Below are 23,760 nucleotides of genomic sequence, written 5' to 3' on the forward strand. Positions count from 1 at the left end.
TCACTTTTTAAAATTGAATATACAAGTTCAACTTACAAGTTGTTTTTCATTTGTAACACAATAAAAACTATAAAGTACTTAATGTAAAAAGTCAATTAGTTAAATTTGGCGAACGTCGTGTTCTAGTGTTGCGCACCCTGAAAAACACATGGCCGCGCGCGTGGCAAAAACAGAACCGCGTAGTTTCTGCTCACGTCAACTCATGCATCGGCGTCTACTAATTTAAACTAACCGCATTTTTATGTGACACCACTTCTCAATCGACAATGGCCCTCATACGGTGCATGAACAACAGGATTGCGTTGTTGTGCGTTGATCTAGCGTACATGTACGAAACGAAAGACGGGTACGTGCTGGCACGCCCATGACAGCGCCGACTGGGCGCTTTTGTGCGCTCTCCTCGTTTACGACTGCTTTAATGAAAACAAGATCGCGGATATATTGTCAATACGACTTCAACTAAGAACTTCACGGTCGCTCTATGTGCAACTGTCGAGCTTTGTTGTGAAAGTTGTCGTGCAACAGGTGAAACATCTGTATCGTAGGTGTGAGCAACGTATGTTCAGTTGAACTTGCTGTCTTAAATAACAGAGTTCAACTTCCCAGAACCACTGTATGATTATGAGAGATTTCATAGTAGAGGGCTTCTAAAATTTATTCCACGGGGTGTTTTTCAACGTGCCTCTAAATCTTCGTAGGCCTCATGCAATTTCGTCTCCATCAAGAATTGCGTCCACCGCGACCGGGATTCGAACCCGCGTCCTTTGGGTCAGCAGTCGAGCACCGTTGCCTCTAGACTGCCGTGTTTCCGGAAGTGGCCCATAATATCGGTGCGCTGTCAAGTCTTTACTTGCGCATTAATCACTGAGCCAAGGTTGCGCACGCTGTCGCCCCATTTACTTCTTTCGCGCCGATGGTGTGGCACTTTCAAACACGAAGGCGCGTTTCAGACTCCCGGTCGCGGGGGCCAGATGTAAACGAGGGTGAAATGAAAGAACAACCATACTCTTACGTGCACTTTGTAGAGCCCCGGGTGATCGAAATTATTCAGGGGTTGAGCACTACGTGGTGCCGCACAATCACGTCGTGATTGACTGGCACGTGGCAACCCCAAGGCGTGGTCGACATAAATAGTTGCGGTAATTGCGCCTGGTCTGCCGGTAGCACTCGCTTCTGCTGAATTCACGCGGCAATAATTCGCGACAAATAGAGCCGGCACGTGGTGCTGTTGTAGGCAGCGATGTCTCAGTCGCTGATTTACTCGTTTCTAATTGGGTCAGCCGTTTGTGCACCGTTCTGACGCCCGCTTTCCTCATTTGCAGTGGCGGCTATGACAAAATACGGCTCGCCATTCCAGAGGTGACCACCGAGAACACTAGCGATTGCAGGGACAGGTAACTAGTCGTGCAATTGTTTTTCTTCTGGCCGCACTTGTGCATTGTTGACTTATCGAGGCATGGTGAATTGTGAATGAAAGTCAACAAGATCTGCTGAACACAGCTAGTTTACTCAAGCTCTCTTACGCCCTGAACAGTCCAGTCTCCAGTAATTGCATGCGCAGGCATGCAACTGCATTTTTATCTTGCCGTCCGCATTAGCCGACTTTAATTTAGTAGCCTGCCGTTAGTATGTATGCACTGCAGCACGTGTGGATGTCAACCTGAATTTGATAAAGTGGATGTGATTGTCAGGAGTAAAGGATAGATAGCCTATGAAGTAATCAAAACACAAAAGATTTTGCAGTTGAGTCGATGATGTTACGACACCTTCTGTTAGTTTATTCGTAGTGAAACTTGCGTTTATTTGTGCCAATTTTAAATAGTATACAGTCATACCTGTGGTACATGTGCTCCCACCTCACCCAGTTCTACACATAGGTCTGCTTCGACTGCTTTCAAATCAACATTTTTTGATAGTTAGTGCTTGTCGTCTCGCTTACTCCATCCCCAAGTGTGCGCTACTTCTTATACGTAAGCAGTCCAGCGAAAAGAACAAGAAAAGAAAATTTCAGTAGCGGGACCTTCGTGCTATCAAAAAGAAAAGAGGTTGGCAGCATGTATTAATTTTGCTTCCTTCACAGTGACGAAGAGGAAAACAACAAATCGTCAGCGAAAACAGACAGACAGGAGGAACCCAGTTTTTCCTGCGCCAATTTTTCACCTTGTTCGACGTACTTCATGGCAGTGACTAACTCGAAGAGGCTGATCGTCTGGAAGCGGCATGGTCCCGGAAACTGGGAAGCCATTATTCAAAGGTTTGTACATCTGAGGTAGCGCTTGATGGAACACTAGCAACAACTTTCAAAGTCAAGTTTACGCGGCCATACAAATTTTCCTGTAAGCAGAGATGGCTTAGGTGAGGCGTAAAGCTCAGTAAATGCTCATAAGTAGTTTGTTTTGACATGGATGTCCATTTTCCTACGGCACACCTACCAGCGTCGACACTATTACGACGTCAGGCTACAGGGTTGATTCTTGTGCTTCACCCTCCAGCATTGGTGATGATGTCGGGTGTCAAAATATAATATGGCTGCTTGCAAGTCATCAGCAGAGCCATTTAGCAATGCAGCAGTGTAAACATCGCAATGCCTTGCACGAGCACGTGACAAGAAGCTTATACCATGTTGTGATGTAAGGCTACAATAGAAAGTGAAACTAGCTTTTCAAAAATAGGTTGTAATTGCTTTTTTCACAGTGAACTCATGCTTATCAGTGCATTTAATATGACTGTACAGTGTCTCCTTTGTACGTGAGCCATGCAGAAAAAAAATGTGGAAGGCGCAGTTTTGTTTGAGCTTGTAGATTATTTGTTTTTACAGTACCAGGTGTGTGCTCGTTAGCCACAAGAAAAATTATATAAATACTATTTTAACATTATCAGTGACTCTGTGTCAAGATTATTAAGCTTGCAGTTAAATATTCTCTAAAAGATAAAAGGTTGTATTTAATCTAAAAAATCACTCCAAACACTGAGAGTTACCAGTTTTTATGGTGCTAAGTCTTGATGCTAGTTTTCATTGCTTATATGGTATATGTCCATGCTTCGTGTACTTCTGTGCTTCTTGTTGTTGCCTCCCCCACTTCCATCATTTTCAGTATTGATCTCCATGTAAATGTAGTGATCTGGACAAGGATGAAGTGCGATATTATTGTTAGTGCGTTTATTAGCCGGCAACGAGCGAGAATATACAATGGCAACAGTCTCAGCCAAGCACGGGCTCTCAGCGCAAGCGGCGTCCTTATTGGGTAGCCCCACTAGGAGGTACTCAAGAGTTCGACCCATTTCAGAGTCCGGAGGCTTCGCTACAATGCTATCACGAAATTATTGGTTTTATGAGTGTATGAAAGTTTCGAAGTGGCAGCTTTTTCATTCGTAGTTAATCATCTTTCTTCTGCCAAAGGACTACTGGACTGCCAGTAGAGTTGTAAAAAATTTAGCCATCCAGGCAGAACAGCTTTATGTTTTCTACACGTGTACTGGAAATTTGCATTTTCTTACTTTATCTTTGGTTGTACAGGCACGTGGCGCGCAAATCCGTTCAGGTCCGAATGTGTTCCACCAAGGACGCTGTTCTCGTAGCAGACCGCTCTGGCGATGTCTACTCCTTCAACTTGGATGACACGGAAGACACTGGGGGCAAGCTCATCGTCGGCCGTCTCTCCATGGTCCTCGACATGGTAGGCTGCTGCAGGAATAACCTCGGCATGCGACATTTGTCAGCTAGCTCGCGATTTGTCTTTTGTGAGATAGTTCTGTTAAGTTGGTTACAACGCAAGAAAAAAAAAATGTCAGCTCCACCCATATTTATTGACATCTCTCCCACGCAGAATTTGCATAATTGCTCCATGCTATTGAACTTACTCATTTTGGTGATGTCAAGCACCTCTCGAGTGTTTCAAATAGCTGACTTTACCGCGCAGGCACACGTTTGTGCTACTGGCTTAAGAGGAAATGCGATTCGGAAGAAAAGTTGTGTTGGTCTGTAGGCTAGGGCTAGGTAATTTTCGCTGTAGATATGTAGGCTTTTAGGCTGATTTCAAATATGTGATTAGTTTTATAGTGAGTTATGCAGCTTTACTTTTATGCCATGACAATATGTAACGAACAGTTGGTTTTGAACAAACTTTTTTGCCGCTAAAAATTTTTAGTTTGCGGCCATTAATGGCTGATATTACTCTAAATTAACTGTAGAATGCAAATAAATATTAAGAAAATGCATATAAGACATTTTAATGGACAATAAAAATTGTAATGTGAAAATTCTTGGTATCCCCAGCCCATAATAATTGTTCATTTTAAGTTTGCAATACTTATACAGGCAATCTGAAATTTTAAAAGAGATACTTGCACCCTTAATACGTGGGCAAACTTTCGTTTCAATTGGAAATACCAAAAACATGATGTCTAAACTCGATAAGTCGCCCAATAGTGGATCTTGAGAAAGACACATTTTAAAGGTATAAGTGAAAGGTCATCTATGCGGAAAAAATACGTTTTTAATATGATTTTTTCAATCATGGTTATCTTGACATTGTGGCTTTAGTGAACTCCTCACGCAAAATGCAATGGTAAGCAGCAAGGTGACAATTTCCAGGGGACTTTAGAAAATTAGCTCGTTCTAGTCTTTAGTAGTCACCTTGAGCTTTTTTAAAGCAATTTTAATCTACTTTGAGTTTAATTACAATTTTCAGTTTTTTTTGTGAAAGTAAAAAAAGTCTATTTATCAAAGCAAATAAAAACAAAAATTATGATTGTTGAAAAAATGTCTTTTTTTACTCGCATATTCCCTTAAGGTCCGAAAGTTGACTGTTCAATTTCAATATAAAATCTGATATTGTTGCTCAGCTAAACGTGATGTTTCCGGTAGTAATAATGAACCCTTATCTAAAAATATGCATCTTTTGTACGTTAGTCGAGAAAAAGTACTTACATTTGGAGCAGCAACCGTCTAGTAAGATTTTCTTTCACAGGTGAATGGCAGGCACATTGCAGTTATGTGGGCAGAGTTTCCATTTTTTTTATTTTATAAGTGACTATAAATTTACAAACCTAACATATAAAGATGTGCGAGAACATGGCATGTTTTTTATATGCTGTGGTGCTTTCTTGAATCACTGTATAGAACCTGGGTGACGCAGTTTGATTTTGGGAACACAAAACAAAAGTGTGATAGAGAAAAGCATGAGACCAAGATTGCTTGCAGCAGCGTTACCGATGAGACAACAAACTACTCGCACACAAAACCTCATGGAAAGTTGAACAGTGAGCCTGTAACACTTTAACAGTTGGAAACCTGTTGAATGAATGTGGTTTTCAGTGCTTGACAGTTAGGTAACATTTAACACATTTGTAGAGTTGTAGTTTTCAGTCCCATCAATTAAGCTTTGAGTTAAGTGTATGTGAAAAGGGAATTTTTGAAAATTTTAAGAACATCTAAAAAAAATGGCTTTGGAATCACATTGAATGCAGAATATTTCATTTATAAAGCGAAATCAATATATGAATTATGTATAGGGTCTATTTCATATTTATGTCTTTTTATTTTTCTCTCTTCATCTCATCTGGTGCATGATATGCTGTATCTCATTTGCAGGAATATTTTTGCGATTGCTGAAGCATGACATATGAAGCATGACATAATTAGCGACGTCGTACTGCTCTAAGGTTAAGTGACAGTTTCCAGTTTAAAAAACGAAGGATCATCAGTGAACGAAAATTTTCGCTTCTGAAAGAAGTGTAGAATAGAAGTCATAGTGGAACGTTGCCAAAAGAGACATAGACGTGATGCATCTTCTCAACCTGTAGTCTCGGTAATCTAGAAGCCCAAAGCTACCGTTGAGCCGCAGCTCAGAACTCCATTTTGTGCTCTCTCTAATTCATCTTGAATGCTGCCATTCTTCTGCAGGTCATAGGCGAGCAAGATAACTTCCTCGCAGTCTCTGACCGTGATGAGAAGATTCAAGTGTCATGCTACCCAAACTGTTACAACATTCGCACATTCTGCCTTGGCCATACACAGTAAGTGCAGCATGCGGACACAGTTCGGCCAGATATGCCTCAATGAAACCTTGCAGATCTCGCTTACTGATGTGTCAATTACAGAACTACCGAGTAATTTCATTGAAAACTTGTGTTGGATGCACAATTCTAATAGATCCTTTTGTAAAAAACGGAGCAGCAAAGCACTTACACTAGCAATGTGGAATATTCAGCAGCACATACATATTTGCTTCAATGTACTGCTATTGCACCATTACTGCATGCTTAAATTCTATGTGGCGTGTAAATCATGGTCAAACTGATTATGAGGAGGCCTCATTGTTTACTGACTTCAGTCTGCATTGATTGCACATATGAAACAAAGCACATTTCATGGTGCCGTAATTGATAGTTGTGACTTAGTAATGCCTGACTTGCGTTGTCCCGAAGAATGTAATTGGATGGAAAGACTGAATGCATGAACCGTGCTCATTATTGTGTACAGTATATTTTCTTTTGCAAGTAATCACAGAATGTCTTCTTCAAAGGTGTTCGTTGCCTCTTGAATCAGTTACCGCAAAATCTTTTAGAGTACCGTAGTTACTCGAATCTAGCGCGCACCTTTTTTCCGGTTAAGCGAGTTCATAAATCGCATGCGCGTTAGAATTGAGTACAGAAAAAAAATGAATACGGTCATTCTATTGCCATCGGCATTTCCAAAATGGCCGCTACCTATGTGCGTCAGCATGGCGCGTCGGCCATTTCTGCCTGTGTGTTTCCCATGTGCGGCACTTCGTACGTGTGCTGAGGAGTTCGTCATATTGTAGTGCATTAGCATCGACGGCATGGAAGGGCCGACTCCAAAAACTCGACTAATGCACCACGATGCCGCTTTTAAAAGAAATGTCATCGCGTGTGCCGAAACGGACGGAAATCAGGCCGCATCGCGGTCGTTCAGAGTTCCCGAAACGTGCATGCGGGACTGGCGGAAACAAAAGCAGAATATTGTTGACAGCAAACATTCACGCAAAGGCTTCAGTGGACCACAGCAGGGTCGGTTTCCCAAATTGAAGAGCTGCTCGGCGAGTATATGATTGAGCAGTGAGCGGCCCGTGACGACAGAACTGCTCCAAGTGCAGGCTATGCAGTTAGCCTTAGAAAAAGGGCTAATGCAAAGCCAGTTTAAAGCGAGCAGGTGCTGGCTAACTAACTTTATGAAGAGGAAAGGCTTTTCTCTCCGAAGGCAAATGGGCATATGCCAAAAGTTGCCGGAGGAGTACGAAGAAAAGCTTCACAGTTTTCAGAGGTTCGTCCTAAACTTGCAGCACAACAACGGCTACCTGCTTGGGCAAATCGGGAATGCCGATCAGACGCCTCTTTACTTCGACATGCCTGGCACCACAACCATCGAGAAAAAGGGGGCGAAGCAAGTTCATGTGCTGACATCGGGCCACGGTAAAACTAGAGTGACGGCAATGCTCCATTGCACGTCAGATAGGCCCAAGCTTCCCCGTACCTCATATTTAAACGGAAGACGCTCGCGAAAGGAGTCGTTTTCCCGAGTGGTGTGATCGTGCGGGCCAACGAGAAAAATGGGTGCGCGTTGCAATCGATGTCTTACTTTTTTTTTTCATCGTGGAAACCAGGTGCGCGTTATAATCGAGGGCGCGGTAGAATCGAGTAAATACGGTACATGGGCAGTTGGAGGGATTCGCCGCATGCTTTGAGTGCCTTCTTTTTCCTTTCGTAACATTCAGGGCACTGAAAGCTGGGCAAGATGTTTCACCCAATCTGCACACTTAATGGGCTTGGCCTCTTTCTTAATTGTAATTGGAGGAGGAGGAATAAACTTTATTATTCAGAAAGGGGAGGGGAAATGGGGGAAACCATGTTTGATGGAGGCTAGTGCTGCTAGTGTTGCGGCCCCAGGGGCCGCAACACTAGCAGACCAGTCCGCTAACTTGGACTGTATATGCAAATTTGGGCTCCTTAAGGACCTCTCCCAGGCTTCCGGTAAGGGGGATGGCTGCAGGAGCTCCTCGGGTGGAGGGTTGTTGGGGCAACCCCATAATATGTGGTCTTGTCCTGCCTGTGCTAGGCCACAGTTATTACACTTGTGTAGCTCTTCATCTTTCACTATTGCGGCCAGCCTTCTCGGGCTGAGTATACAGTGAGTCTGAGCCCTTCACAGTGAAGTCGCATGGGCCCAGGTTATTGCATCTGGAGGTGGATAAAGCCTTCTTTGTTCTCTGTGCCGGCTGAGCCGGTCTCCGTAGCTGAGCGCCAGGTCATTCGGATTTGGTTCCTGGGACCGCACCACTGCCCGGTTTATGTTCCCTCAGGCTGTCTAGTGAGCGGCCTCATTCCCGGGTTCCCACAGTGGCCCGGAACCTAAATGAGCTTAATTTCTTGTTGAGGTCGTGCTAATTTTTGCAGTGCCGTTCTGTTTGTACACCCTGCAGCATATGCCTTGATAGCCGACATTGAATCCGATATAATAAATTTCGTGCCCTCAATAGTAGTTCCAATAGCAATCGCTGTTTCTTCTGCCTCGGTTGTGGATCCGGCCTGAATGGTTTCTGTCCGCAATGTGCGTCCATAGCCATCAACTGCCGCAAATTGCGAGTGCATGCGCGGACATGTGGCGGCATCCTGTGGCGATAGCGTTAACTATGCAGCTGACAATGTTCAAATCAGCCAATGGCTACCCGGTATGTGGCATCGTCACTTGGGTTTATGACATCACTTGTTGAGAGAAGAGGGAGTGATATTGAGTTGTTTTGACTTACTTGTTCATTCCACGCCATGTGCTACGCTATAATCTCTGGCTGATGTGTTCTCAGGAGCCTCGACTACCGATTGGCAGTGTTTTCTGACCGTGCTCAAGAAGTGTTGCAGGGTACCTTGTTAAATGGAAGAACTGCCTCTGATATCATTGGTTTTGCACTTTAATTTTGCCACCCTGGTCCTCTCTCAATAAACCAAGCTCCTGTTGAAGAAAACATATTTTCCTGATCGCTTCAGGTTCCACTTAACGAGAGTTTACTGTGCTGTACTGCTACCCAGGTGCTGTCTATTGCTTCTTGGAGGCTTCAAGTTCATAAAGATAATTGGCACCTCTGGTTTGCTGGGAAAAAGTCCTTTACACAACAGGAGAATATTGTTACATCCACCTACCTATCGCATGAAGCTATATTGTTATAAAGAGAATTATATTGTTTGTTGCTTAGGAAGCAAGATTCGCAGTTGACAAATTGGTCCCGGTCCAGAATTTGAACCCGGGACCGACGCTTTTCCAAGGCTGTCGTCATGCCATTTCAGCTAACTATTAATCATTATTTGTATCATTCATTGCTAATCGCCCATTCGAAATGCTGATACCTTTGGTATACCATATTACCTTCGATGTTCTAGAATCGTTGCCTTCAGCAGCACACATTTGCTTAATGCTGTGCAGTTTTAACAAAAACGAGTGTTAAATTTTTATGCCTTAGGTTTGTCACCTGTCTCACGTTGTTGCCTGGCCCACAGGAGCTCTTGGTTTCCGGCTCTGGAGTGAGTGCTCTTTTTTAATATATCTTTATGTTATTTGATGCCACAATCGCAGATGGAGTAGGACCCACTTCAGTCAGTGGCTGACTGTGCTTGTGCCAGCCTGGCTCACCTCATTCTCTTTCCTGTTGGCTCATGCTGAGATAAAAATAACAGCTGCCAGTCTGTTGTGTGTCTGGGTATCGACATCTTCTTCTTGTTGATGCCTCTTTAGCTGAAAATGTGGGACAATAGCCAGTGCAGAAATTATGCTGCTTTAATCAGAAACGCCATCATTCTGTGTTCTACCCATTCATCAGCCACAATGGTGTAACAGGCTGCCCAAGGTATCTTTAGCCAAAGTTTAAAAATATGCCAGTGCGTTGAACGACGATGCGATCAAGTGCATGCTGCTGGCTGGAGTCCGTCAAGCTATTTTTTTGTTTTCTGAATAATTGTTCAATCGGGCCACCTAACTAACTTTTGAAGCTACGAAGCTGGGCCGAAAATTCCTATGAGAAAGTTGTAGAACACCAGTGCATGCAACGATTCTAGTGCTTCCTAACATTCCGCAATCAATTGGCCATAGCACTTGACGAATTGTGCTTTTTCCGCAGGACTGCGACAGCTGTGCAACGAATGCATTTTGCTAGCAGCAACAGAAGCGATAACCACCGCTGTCATGCATTGGCCCGAGAAATGCATATCGTATGTATGTGGAATGTTCGGAGCACTATAATTGTGGCGGGCACAAGTGCGCAAGCGGGCATGTCACGTCGTTTTTTTTTATTTATTTCGCAGACATATGTAGTAAGCAGAAAAACAGTAATGCTTAATGTAATGCATAGAAATTTGGAAACTGTCTGATCGGATGTTCAGCAACTTAATCTACAACCTTCTAATTTAAATTTTTTGCCCAGCTTTGTTGCTTCAAAAGTTAATTAAAGTTACCTAAATTAGCACCTAACTGAATAGCCCGACTTAATGCAGGCAACAGTCAGTAATTTGCATTTGGTCGCTTTGTAATTGAATGTGTCGGCATATTTTTATACTCTGGTTAGATTAAGCTGGGGCACCCAGTGCGTGACTACAGCAAACTATAACCATCGTGAATAGTGTAGTTGTAGCAACAAGCCATTGGAACAGATTGCACAGAAATGAAGTGCAAAGAAAAAACGAGTTTGCACTGTTGGCAGTATAGCCAAAAATTTTCCGTTTTAACTCTTTATAAATTTTCCAAGCGAAGCTTGTTGGGGCTCGCATATCGCAGGGGCGGCATCGTACATGAGAAACTTGGTGTCAGCACGCGTAGCCCTCGAAGGCACACCAGCAACACGCACATATTTGTATGCGCCATTTTTCTGTAATTGATGCTTTTGTGATTGTGCGATCATCAGCGATCAGCCATTTTTGGCGTACAAGCCTCATCTTTTGTCAGTCACTTGTCATTTAACAAAGCCAGATTTCATTGTTACCTGGATATTTGCACATGTGCTTTCCTCTTTCTGTTTTATGTTACCGGCCCATTACATGTATACTGCCTTGCGCAAACTGCGCCAGAATGTCTGGAACATTCAAGATTATTCTAGGATCAACTCTTAGACTTGAGCGTGCAGACGCAAACAGCAGAGTCTGTTCTGGAACACACGTGGTCACCAGCCGTATAGCTCAAATGCTCAATGTCACATGTATAAGTGCCGACGCATCGCCGCAGATCAGATTATCAACGCCCGATGTTCTATTCACTGTTATCATTGCACAACCTGCATTGCTTGCTTGTATGTTAGTTTGACTTTCTGTTTCCCGGTTACAAGTTCGGCCAAATAAAGAGTTTCAACTGGGACACACCAACTGCTGCCTTGGTCAACGTCTTGACCACTTGACTGCATGGCAGTCGTTGTTGCCTGTAGCAACTCAAGTGTTGCTCTGCTAAGCACGTGGATAAAGATCTCGTTCCCGGCGTGGAGAAAGAAAAAAGTTAGGAGGAAGCATTGTGCAATGCGATAGAAAGAAAAATAGAGGTCGAATACACAAAAATCTTTGCTTGCTCTCAGTTTTTCCATAAGGAGGTCGTAAATTTTTATGAGTTGCACTACCGTAATATTTCTGTGGGCAGATGTGCACAATGATGCTTGTCAGAAATGTGATTTGCAAAGTGACACTTCCATCTCATCTTCCAGGACGGCACGATCCGAACTTGGTGCCCAGAAACTGGTCGACAGTTACACCGGTACGAAGTAAGCATCGAGAAACGGGCGGGAGACACCAAAGAGAATGTTGAATCTCGGAAACCTGCCGTGAAGCGGTTAGCTCTTCAGCCATCGGGGACAACTATGGCCTGCCTCATTGACGAGTATGTGACGTGTCTGTGTCGTTATTGGCTTCGTGTCAGGGGCTCATATAATAACATGCTGCCGTGGTTGTACAAACCAGTGCAGTTAGCAGCAAATGTACGAGGGATTTGAATCAATGTTTATACGAATTTGAGACGGGCGAAGGAACTATACACATCAGCAAACTCTTTTTTTGTGTGTGTTTTTAGTTGCCATTTGTATGTTTTCGTCAGCCATGTTCTTTCTTCGAAATATAGTAAACTTTTGTCAAACATTAGACTTTAACATTTGAGATGTTTTCATTTAGGTGTGGCAGGTACATGAGTGCAAGCTGGGAACAATGGAGATCAAAAGCAGGAACTTTTACATAAAACTGAAAGCGTTCCCAAGTGCTTGCTGTTCCAGACTCACCCCCTTCCCTCTGTATTTCATTCTACAAGTCATCGATAGATAATATCTGGGGTCTAACGTCCGAAAACCACTATACGATTATGAGAGACGCCGTAGTGGAGGGCCCCAGAAATTTCCACCACCTACGGTTTATCAACGTGCACCCAAATCTGAGCACACAGGCTGACAGCATTTTCGCCTCCATCAATAATGCAGCCGCCGCAGCTGGGACTCGATCCCGCGACCTGCGGGGCAGCAGTCGAGTACCTTAGCCACTATACCACTGCGGCGGCCTCTAAGTCAGTCAACTTTCACAAATTTATGTGCACGTGTTATTTCTACAATGGCTTAATTACGGGAGTGCTGAGGTGTTTTTCTTGGTTGCCATGCAAATGTTGTTCACGAGTTGTGCTGTACTGCATTTGGTGCGCAGGCTTGCAGAAGTGCTCCTGCTGAGTTGGCAGGGCCTCGAAGCCGGCTGGAGTCGGCTGCAGAGCCTCGCCGTTCCATGCACCCCTGACGATGTCGCGTTTGACGACGACAGCCAACTTTGGGTGACCCTCACCAGTCCTCCATCGGTGCAGCTTTTTGCACATTCCACCGACCCAAATGTGAGTCTGCAGTTCGAGCCTGACTTTGGCCAGATGAGAAAGTACCGTAGCTTAGTGCAGAGAAGGAACACACATTGTAGCGCCGGAAGGTTTTTGTCTCGCTCAATTCCTTTCATTCACTTCGTTGCTTCTTGCATATCGCTCTTCATGCAGGGGCAGTGGCGGCGACTGGAAGTTCCTGCCGAACTCTCGTCTGCAAGTGAGCTTCCATGGGCACCGCTTCTCAAGGACGTCAGCTCGACGCTCTGGCAGATCCTTCAAGGCAAGTGTGCTCCTTTTAATTTTATTCATGTGCTTATCTGCTGCTACATATGTCCAGCTAACTTTTGGCAGCCAGTGCAGGGATGTTAAAGGGCTTCAAAATCACCCAGAGGTCGAAACGCAGTTGCGATGTTGCAGTTGCACATAACTTTCTGACAAACATACAGCCGAAAGGATTTTTCAAAAAGATGCCTTAATTGTGAAGCAACATTTTTGATAATGCAAAAGCCGCTCCTGCTCGCTTTGCTCTTTCCTTTGTTACGCTTTGTTCATCTGCTCACATCTCCTCGTAGCCGAGTGCTTCTGCTCAGTGTGCAAGGAGAAAGACCAGCAAGTGCACGTAACTGTGGACTAATTGGTTCTTTTTGTGAACGACAGGAGCAGATGACAATGCTGACATCATAGCCAACAATGGGGATTACCGAAAGCCCCGAAAACGACAAAAGACTGTAGCAGAATTCGGATATGAGGTATTTTCAAACCCCATTGTAACAAAGTTGCATTTTACACGAAATTCAGTTCGCTATGTGCGAAAGTTCTTTATAAAGGTATATTCCCAACGCCATATCTATAGCAACACTGTTTTTTAATTACTTTGTTATATTCAGGTTCGTTATATTCAGGTCTGTGTGCATCTAGGTTCGTTATATCGAGTTGGGGCAAATTGAAAGAAGACACGTAACACTTTCGGCGCCCATCCTGTTCTTTTATGTTGCAGCGGCAAAAAAAAAAAGAAGTCTCTTGGTTGACACGATAGAGGTGTTGCTGCTGCAGCTAGGAGAAGAGGCAGAGACAAGGGCATTCAGTTGGCACTGCTTTATATTTTGAGGAAATTTAGGTAGACCTGAGCAACATTATTTTAGAACCGCTTTCCTTTGTTTTTTTGTGATGGTGAAGTTAGGGTTATATTTCAGAAAGTTAATGGACGTACCCCTGCAACAAGGAGGATTGCTTGGAATTCAGGGGCCTCATAGGCAAATCAGGAGAGTTAGCAGGCATCTACAGTTCCAAATGGAAAAAAATGGCACAAGTGACCGCTGGCCGGAGCAGCAAGAACGCGACACGCAGCTCTGTTTTTCTCGACAAGGCCGATATCGGGAGTGCCAACTACATTCCATTTACCAAAACAGGGGTGGCTGGCACAAAGCACTTCTACAGACATCTTTTTTCAGGCCAATTGCAATGAGAATACAGTTGCTCACAATTACAGCAAAAAAAGTGCATAATTACAAAATAGTAAAATTAATTTCTTCTAACCATATCATAATTTATCAGATATACAATTAATATGTGATTCCTTCTGTCTAATTCCCCCAGAGTGTGTGTGAGCCATACATACAGGCTATCATTATCGTCCGCAGATAAGCAATGAACAAGAGTTTCTTTTAAGATATGGGCCCTCAGATGGCCCATATCTGATTTGGCTGATTTCTGTCGGTCCACTGGTCACCCCTGCTTCGGAAAATGGAATGTGCTTGGCAATTAAGGGCGTGCTCATGAACAACAGCGCTGTGTGTCGCAGTTTTGCAGTCTCGGCTACCGGTCTTTTACGCAGATTTTTTTTTCAATCACGGCTGTGGCAGCAAGCAGCCTTGCTTTTGATTGAAGCAGTTGATGCAGCAGCTGAAAATGGCAAGAAGTGAAGCACTGTGCGTTGTCAAAAAGATTATTGTATTTACGAAATTCGGCTAACAAAATGTTTGGGCTCGTGCAGGCAAGCCTGTCGTCGCCAACGGAAATAACGGCAGCCTGTCTCATCTCTACAAGCAGTGGTTTGACAACGAGCACAGTTATCTAGAGAAGAAGCGACGACGCCTGGAGGAGGCCACTGCTGCCAGCGCCCCCAAGCAACTTAAGCAGGAACCCACGCCACTCAGCTGACCACTCTGTCCAGGAAGGCATTGCTGCAGCGCAGGCACTGTTCGTACGCGTCCTCAAAGCCCTTGCTCCCGTCGTCCTGTCCGAAAGAGTTGGAGTGCAATCAGTAAAAAAACAAATCGAAGTCACAGAAGCAATGTAAGAAGTTGAAAGTATGATGGAAGGTCGTTTGGCCGAAACGAAACATCTAATAGAAGGGATTAGGGCACAGGCTTACTCACTACAATATACTCATCCATAAGTCTTTGTCATTGACAAAGTGCATACAATACTTTACGGATGTGTAGTGGTTACCTCACTTATCTGCCAAAAGACTTCGTGGCAGGTGTGACTGTTGCTATGAGATTTGAGTGTAACTGGAAAAATGTGCACTCATATGGCAAAGTACTCGACTAGAAAAATGTCCATGAGAGTGCAAAGCAGAAGAATTATGCTACACGCTTTTACCTGGAGTCCTTGTTCATCCAAACCACACCGCACACTCGCAATGAAGGTGGGCTTTTAGCTGTGTATGCCAGACGCCTTAGCCTCGTCGTGCTTCACGCATAAAAAGGCGTACAGCTGGGCCAAGGTATTAATAGAGAACATGACTTCGGTAAGAGACCTGAAATGTTGATGCATTTGCATTCTAAAAAATCATTTTGGTCGGTGTCTGTATTCCTTCTTTTGAAAACAATGCAACTGAGCTTGCCGCATTAATGATCGTCACGTCTCCAAGAGGCAAGTTTAGCCTGTCCATTGTGACCTTGTCTCGTACGTGACAGTAGCAAATTTTGGAATATAAGGAAGTATTTTTGTGGAAGTTGTGACTGTTACAGTGATGTCTGAGTGTACTTAATTTTTTCATGCCCCTACGTCTGCACTGTTTGTAAATAAGTGCATCAGACTTCGCTTCAGCCAACCAGCTTGCACAAGCACTCCGCTTTCGCACCTGTGATACGTGGGCACCTTAAATGGAGGGAGAGACGAGGTGGCACACGTCTTAACTAATAGTCTCAATTACAACCTATGACGAAATGTAAGCTTCGCCCACAGAACCGCGGTGTACTTGCCGTTCACCTGTGAAAGACAATCATGATAGCTGGTATCTGCTCGAACCACTATTAACGTAAAATCGCGAGCAAGTGCCCCTCCCTACGGTGAAGGATCTTTTGACAAGAGTTGGAGGGGGGCCCATGCTCGGTCAGAAATCATTCGTTATACACTCAAGCTTCACTAAAAGAAGTCACACCTGTCACAGAAGTACTTCGTGATATTCGAAAATTATATATATAATAATAGTAGTGTATCTATGACAGAGCCATTGCTAATTCACTTTTTTTATAACCGATCATTCATTAAGTCAGGCTTCATTATAACAAAAATGTGTCTTACATGTTCATACTATCCAAAATTTCGTACAAGCTACTGTCAACTCTCGTTAATTCAAACTCGAAGGAACCTCTGAATTTGGTTTAAATTATCAAGAAGTTTAAATTATCAGAAGTTCTCAGATATATGACCATGGGTGAGGTGACATCACACATTATGATTAGGCATTGATTTTATCACACTTACACATTTTTTTAAGCAATTGTAAAACCTAACTGCACGCAATGAACAGAAAGCAGGGGTGTAAGGTCCACAAGTTATGGGCCATTTACTGCTGATCAAACATTCGAAAGAAATCATTAACTGCCGCCTGCATCTTTGCTATATGTGCCTTCAGCACAAAGCTCTCTGAACAAGTTGAGAAGCATCGCGGTTTACCATGTGTGTGCTCCATTTCAAACATTTGTTTACTGGCAAAGCCTTTTTCCTTGATGGCATGAAGCGTTTACTTTTTATTTTCGAGACTGTCAGGATTATATAAGCACGCAAATAGTAGTGGGAAAGCAGCAGATATTTTCTGGTATGGAACCAGAAAAAGTATGAACTAACCGAATGATGCAGTTTGAGTTAAGAGGCTTTTAAATACATTGAAAGAATAAGGACCAACCAAAAAATTGATTTTCTTTGATTAACCAAAGGTATGAATTATAGGAGTTTGATTAATCGCGAGTCTACTGTACACTCGGACCTCATTAAAGCGAAACTGCATCTGGCACGTACGTTATATCCAAACTTTGTTATAAAATTACATTTGTAGAACTATATTGCAAGAGTATTCATTTACTTCGTTATAACTGATGTTATATCCAGGTTCATTATGTTGAGGTTTGAGAGTAGTATTGTCAGTTGCTAAGATGAAAGTTTTGGGGCACTCGAATATATCATAAATGGGTTCGGCTCTATAGACAGACCTTTACTTAACTGATATGGTTGTAACAACTTCTCAGTCATGATGGAGTAATTAAGAAATTGTGTTGCCATTTTGAACTGCGTTACGAATGTATGTTTATAACAAATTTTCGTGGTTATATGACTTCTGTTATCATAATGTAATTGAGAAACTTTGTTCCCATTTGAACTGCATAACAAACGTAGTACATTTATAACAAATTTTCAGATGTAGGGATGCCGTTTTCTTGTCAGATTCAGCTTAATTATGAAGAGTCTTGGCCATACATCACACAAGGCCACAACTTCGGCATTAACTGCGAGTGCACTCACATAGTATGGATCCCGAATGATGGTCTTCCCTTGGGGGTCGTACTTCCCGAAGAGCTCGATTTGAGCCGTGCTCTTTTTGGGTGACAGCTCGCGCAGTGTCGAGATATTGTCCTCGTCCATGCCAAAAATGTACTTGAAGTTGGTGAAGTCTTCGGTTGTCACCTGCATGTGCCCATACGGGAGAAAGCTATCAAAAGACTCTGATTTCCCTGCAAAGACAATATTCATGAACAACCCTTTTGGCAATAAAGGGAAAGCTACAGGGGCGGAGCTTCTAAACAGGTACTACAAGTCAACGCAAAGTAGTCAAGTATGTCATGCGCTCCATACTGCTGTGGAAAGTGATGGCTGCACATTTGTGGTACAAAATGCACTAGTACATAATCATTCGAAATGGGTACAAAATTAAAGAAAGTTATAATACGAGTGCACAAGGATAAAAACACAGCTGTCTCAAAGTGGTATCGGTACGACCAACTGTGTAATCGTAATACACTTCAAAAAAAATTAATAAAAAGCTTCTCGCCGTTACTGCGAGTGAACTGCATTTAAATATAATCAACATTCACTAGAATGCTGGGAATACTAACAATAAGGCCCACAAAGTGAATTAATAGAAAAAAAAACAATATCATAATGAGGTTTGAGTGTATTAATTGGACTACCAAAGTCACAATAGTGGAGGGTTTTTTTTTTCTTTTGTTCCCCCATCATTCCTTCTCAAAATACGACCCCCCACCGGCCTTGAGCTCAGTCACTCAACTGTCACAGTAAGTCTACAACACTTCATCAGACGTAAAGATTAGGGAGGCAGACATGGACAAAACAAATGCTAAATTTTAATACATAGCATTCCAATGTAATGAGTCACAGAAAATTTCCATGTAGACAGAAAACCCCTTTGGTCCTACATGACAAAATGTGATCAAGATGCAACAGACAGTATGCGTAGGAAGGACCGAGAAGACAATGATCTATGTTTGGGATGTTATGAAGGCAGTACATGTAAATGAATACACTGCATTACTGTCGTTATACGTACTGTAACAACAAAGTAAACATCACACATTCCACCTACTTCGTAAACACTAGACATATTACACGTAGTCACCATTCAGGGAAGCTTAGCTTTATTTGTTTCTACAATGAACCCACAACGAATCAGCTCAAACTTGTGTTATAACTAACTTGGCTAAGAAATACAAAACAACTGTCGGCGTAGGCCAGCCTTTTCACCTGTTTGAAAAAAGCTCCACAGTGCAATTTCCAGAAGAGTTTTGGAAAATGGAAATCATTCAAAAAGTTACTGTTCAAACGGAACAGTAACCTTTTATTGGCTGGTTTCGTACTCGAACAGCAAGGTCTCCCTCCTGGGTCCGCTTTTTGAGTATTTAGCCAATCAGTAAAGACCTTGTATATATGCATAGTTCTCTTACTTGAACTTAATCTGCTTTGCCTCTTTCAACTGTACGGCTCCAGGTGTAATGTTTGCAAATATTTTCCACTTGCCTATGCAGTCTCTGGCGGTGCGTCACGTACACCAAGGTGAAAAAAAAATAACAAACTTCCTCAAGGGGGCAGTAGACAGTAGGGGAATCTCAACATTACTCAATCTGCAAGGGATTTCTCTCAAGGTATATTTTCTCGGCTATTGATACTCGTCAGCAAAGACACTCTAAACGCACATTCACACCTGTGACTAGCGTGGGTCGTGCTACCATTTCTTGTGGCGACAAAAAATGAGACTCAATGCCACTGATGCACACACCCACAAATGACTTGTAACCGATGCCAACCAGAATTGACGTCTCCTCACATTACCATTGCCCCATGAAATAAGCTGACACCCTGTTCCTGCACATTTTATTTTTTCATAAGTTTGCGACTGCAGTTGTGTCACTGAAAAATCGTGCAACAAGCGACTGAGCCAAAGCGGTCGCTCGTCAGCGGTGAACTGAGCTTAAATAAACAACGGTGAAGACTTGCACGAAACTGCAAGTTATTTGGTGTCCAATGAAAGCTCTACGGTTAGCATTCTTAACAATGTTGTGAGAGCATATGACAAACTGTGCTGCCCCTCTTGACCGACTGAACAAAACTCCTGTTCATCAGAATGCACCTTTAATGCGATAGCGTTAAACAGCTCATTTAGCAGGAATTCTAGCGTCGGCATAGCTGGTTGTGAGCAAAAAATCATCTTATGCATGACTGAAAAATCGAGAACAATGCTAATAAAATAGCAATTAAGATATCCTGGGTCGGAGTAGGGATCGAACCCAGGTCGTTTGCGTGGAAAGCGGATGTTCTACCACACGGCCATGCGTCTACTTGTGCGTACAGTGAAAATAACTTCCTCTGCTCAGAAATGCAGTGGAAATACACACGTTTTGTATACATGCTTCCCAATACATCATGGAATATTGCAGTGATAATGTATGGTTTAAGTGTACATTGCCATTGGGCATCAGAACACATGATTATCATAATGACTTAATGGTTGAAAGCCGGTCATCCACTGCAAAAAGCACACACGCTATTCTTTTTTAAGGCCACGTAGTGGGTACAGGATATCACTATGGCGTTCAGCTCTTCAAGGCGAAGCTTTAGGGTTCCCAAATTTTAGGCAGTCTCTCGAGGTTCCGTTGAACGAGATTCTGCTGTAAATAAACAAACGTCAAGGAAGCATGCGGGCATTGCAGCGGCAGCTCACCTGCCTGGCGGAGTGCTTGTAGTCGATGCCGTGATCCTTGAGGCACTTGAGGGCACGCTTGTCGGGATTGCAGCCCACATGCCAGTCGCCGGTGGCTGCACTGTCAACAGTCCACTACGGAGACACACACACACACCATAAAATACAGGAGGAGTTCGCTTTAGGTGTTCGAAACATTGTCATGCGAGAGTGGAAAACTCGACGGCCAGAGTAGATTTATCTCTTCATGAACTTGTCCTAAACAAAAACACATTCGTTTGTCTAAACCCACTTCATAGACTTAAACCCACTTCATAGACAATATGTATCGGCACTTTGTACATATGAATTGTACAGTTGGCCGCAAAATATTATGGGCCGCATAAGTGCATGCCGAAATTGACATCGCACAATCTAGAGGCAAGCAATCCGTTGTAGAGCGTAACTCTGTTGAGCGCAAGTCTAGAGCTACACTCTCAACAGCAGACAGGTTACCACTAAGACAGTAATTCTGCCAACCACTCGCTAGTCCATACTGTTTTGAGCCCAACTGTAGTATAATCGCAGGTTCTCGCCCAATGCAGGTGTTCTGTAATGTAGGCCACTATATGTGGTGACTGTACAGAATCTACTATAGCACTCGTACAGATCTGCGAAACAGAATCTGCAGTAACACTCATCAATACATCAAGGCATGTCTCATGTCAATCACACTACCAGTATTTAGCTAGTGTAAAATGGCCATCAGAAAATGTTTCTCGCCAATGCTCTGCTATACAGGCTTCTTGATTCATACGAGTCACATTTCAAGAAGTACGGAATTACATAAGTTAGAGAGTCCCTGTCCTTTGCGTACTTCTATCCTAGTTCAATTCACACAAAACATACCTTCTTCAACTAGACTTTTGTTTACATGGCTAAGAACTGTAGTAATCACAATGCCCACTCGCACACAAATTGATCAGTGGGGAAACTAGAGAAGAAAAGGTGACTTGAAATTTGTGGACACAAATCCAGCTTTTGTTAGACAATCCAACTTGTTTTGGCAAATTGTCACGACATCAGCAACAAAAACTGGTTTTGTGTGTGTTTCCTGGTGTTGTTGTGCCTGGTTCGTTTAAGGTCTCTGGTTGACATCAGAACTGAACTGTTTCAAGTTGCTGAGCTCATGTATAGTGTTTTAATACATAGAGCATACAGCAAACTAAATGTAAATTTGTACGTTTTAAGTGGGGGCCATGCTTGAAGCCAAAAGGGAGTATTTAGGTCGTCTTCCTGCCACAACAATAATCATATGGTTTGCTCGCATTACCTTCCCCAAAGACTATGCACTTGCTACTTTCCAATCAAGAGCGCTACGTCCTGCTGATAGCAACATGTCATTTGTGGCCAGGAAAAGCCTAGAACACAACGATAACGCAAGGAAAGCATGCAACATAAATTACAGTTATTGTATTACAGAAAGACGCCTCAAATACACCTGTTTTGTCACAGTGCAGGGACTAAGTATGCGGAAACTATAGTCCACTTACAAATTAAAATACGAAACGAAAAACTGCAGATAACCCAGCAACTTTATTGTTTAACCTCTATCAGTCCTCTAAAAGAGCAAATCCAGCCACTCATTTCAGGAGGGGGGAGGGGGTCCTGAGTTCCTTGTTTTTAGTAGCACAACTCCATTGAAGCACAAATACTGATAATGTCTGACTGCAGTAGCACTCCACGTTTGACCTGATTGGCCATAGGTGGTGGACAACAAACAATGAAGAGAGGGGGCCGGGGCGATCGTCCCTACCGCCCCCGCCCCCCCCCCTGGATCCGTCACTGGTCTTCTACCCAAGGTAACTTTTTGCATCGCTTAAATCTCGGAACCATTGCAGTTTCTTTCATAATTGTGCAGGTTTAGGAAATAGGTGAAACAAGAATTAACGCTGGGCTACTGTTTGGAGGGGAAAACTTCAGTGAGTCTTGTGCTTGAGTTTGTGTTCAAAAAGGAGCGGATCCAGCCATGCATTTTGGGGGGGGGGGGGGGGGAATTGTCGCCTAAAGTAACACCAATGATGGGGGCGTGGTCATGACTGTTTTTACTAGCAGAAAAACTCCTTCATGGCATGAATACTGTTAATGCGTGCTCGCAGTGGTTTCACTCATTTGTTCTAATTAGTTGTAAGAGGTAGACTACGAGCACGGAATTGAGGGGGAGGGGGACGGGGTTGCTCACAGAAACTTTGAGGGGGGGATGGCGACAGCTCCTACCGCCCCCCCCCCCGCCCCCCCTCTGGTTCAAGATAACATAGGCGAAATGGGGAATCGAGGTTCGTGAGTGGCAGACACATTCAGTGCACATTTCATGAAAACTCTGAAAGCATCAGAATTCGAAACACTACAGTTTGTGCATTACTGTTTTTTTTTTAATTAGCAGGAAGGTCTCCATTTCTTTTTGATGAGCACAACATTGATTTCCGTGCACCCGTTTTCATTCTTCCTAAATAATTTCGAGCTCAAACAGTTGGCGATATGTCAGATGTAGAAACAGCTGCTGCTACGATGCAGACGCCAGCTGCGATGGTTGCTCAGACGGGTCAATGACAGTGTTCACAACATGTTTAGAGGGTCGTTTTGAACAGTTGCCACCATGGCCGCCGGAAAAGTTCCTGTATTCGGCCGCGCCCATTTCTCGGCAAGCTTAACGCTCTATCACCAAGCGACGCCAATTTCTTGACGTTTACTGCTTCGCGCGCTATCTGAAGCAAATATATGAAGGTGATAAAAGAGAGATAAGAATGACAACGGGCGTCGGAAGGGAAAGTATGCGGCGGGAAAAACGTAATGTCATGCCCGAGAAAAACGAAACTTTTCCTGTTCCACCTTCAGTCTGCCAGCGTCTTAGAATATTCAGTTTTATTACATGCGGTGTAGAGTGTGCTGTTTACATTCGTGTGAAACGGATATGACGGCCAGAGTCGAAGCTTGCAAAATAACGTTGTGCACACACACAGGTTTCGTCGTACTGCAAACGCGGCTTGTAACAGAAGCAATAAGCAGGCATCGGCGACGATCGCGCGACTTACGTCATCCAACACGCCTCTCTCTTTAGCGACGTGCTTGAAGACAGCCTCGGCGATCGGGGAGCGGCAAATGTTGCCTGTAGAGAAGAAAAATAAACTCTTGACCATCGCCACACAATCAACCCCCACAAAACGGAGCAGCATACACGTTTCGCTTACCGAGGCAGACGAAAAGGACGGAGTTAGATTCACTACTTTCTGACATTTTGAGACCTCGGAGGGCCACGAAACAACAGCGCGGCGCAAGTTTGCGAGTAAAGATCGCTGCACGACCGAAAAACATGCAGCAGCAGCAGCAGACCGGCGCGATCACGATGCACGGACACTTCTTGGCTTTGTTTAGCATGAATCGACTTCGGCCACGAAACACATTCTGCTAGATTTGAATTGCAAATTTCAAAGACTATTTTTTTATATGCAACAGTCAC

At 43.5% G+C, this 23,760-nt stretch overlaps 2 protein-coding genes across 3 annotated transcripts; one reads left to right on the forward strand and one right to left on the reverse strand.

Annotated features, from left to right (window-relative positions):
• The first annotated feature begins 145 nt into the window (after nt 1-145).
• Nucleotides 146-15,116, forward strand: wuho (tRNA (guanine-N(7)-)-methyltransferase non-catalytic subunit wuho). 2 transcript variants are annotated; one of them, XM_075875629.1, is made up of 11 exons: nt 146-346; nt 1,323-1,394; nt 2,081-2,254; nt 3,518-3,677; nt 5,906-6,018; nt 9,474-9,534; nt 11,691-11,863; nt 12,667-12,844; nt 12,998-13,106; nt 13,484-13,575; nt 14,820-15,116. In XM_075875629.1, the coding sequence occupies exons 1-11, from the start codon at nt 267-269 to the stop codon at nt 14,901-14,903; spliced, it is 1,296 nt and encodes a 431-aa protein (XP_075731744.1). In that variant the 5' UTR covers nt 146-266; the 3' UTR covers nt 14,904-15,116. The 2 variants fall into 2 exon arrangements, with proteins under 2 accessions (XP_075731744.1, XP_037290875.2); XM_037434978.2 differs by lacking the exon at nt 13,484-13,575.
• On the reverse strand, nt 14,756-23,673 carry LOC119180572 (low molecular weight phosphotyrosine protein phosphatase-like). The gene is made up of 5 exons (XM_037431671.2): nt 23,492-23,673; nt 23,336-23,409; nt 20,286-20,399; nt 17,576-17,737; nt 14,756-15,062 (listed from the first exon to the last, which is right to left on the reverse strand). Exons 1-5 carry the CDS (start codon nt 23,613-23,615, stop codon nt 14,979-14,981), a joined length of 558 nt encoding a protein of 185 aa, XP_037287568.2. The 5' UTR covers nt 23,616-23,673; the 3' UTR covers nt 14,756-14,978.
• Nucleotides 23,674-23,760: the final 87 nt, after the last annotated feature.

Source organism: Rhipicephalus microplus, chromosome 10, assembly GCF_043290135.1.
Source record: "Rhipicephalus microplus isolate Deutch F79 chromosome 10, USDA_Rmic, whole genome shotgun sequence".
Classification (NCBI taxonomy): domain Eukaryota; kingdom Metazoa; phylum Arthropoda; class Arachnida; order Ixodida; family Ixodidae; genus Rhipicephalus; species Rhipicephalus microplus.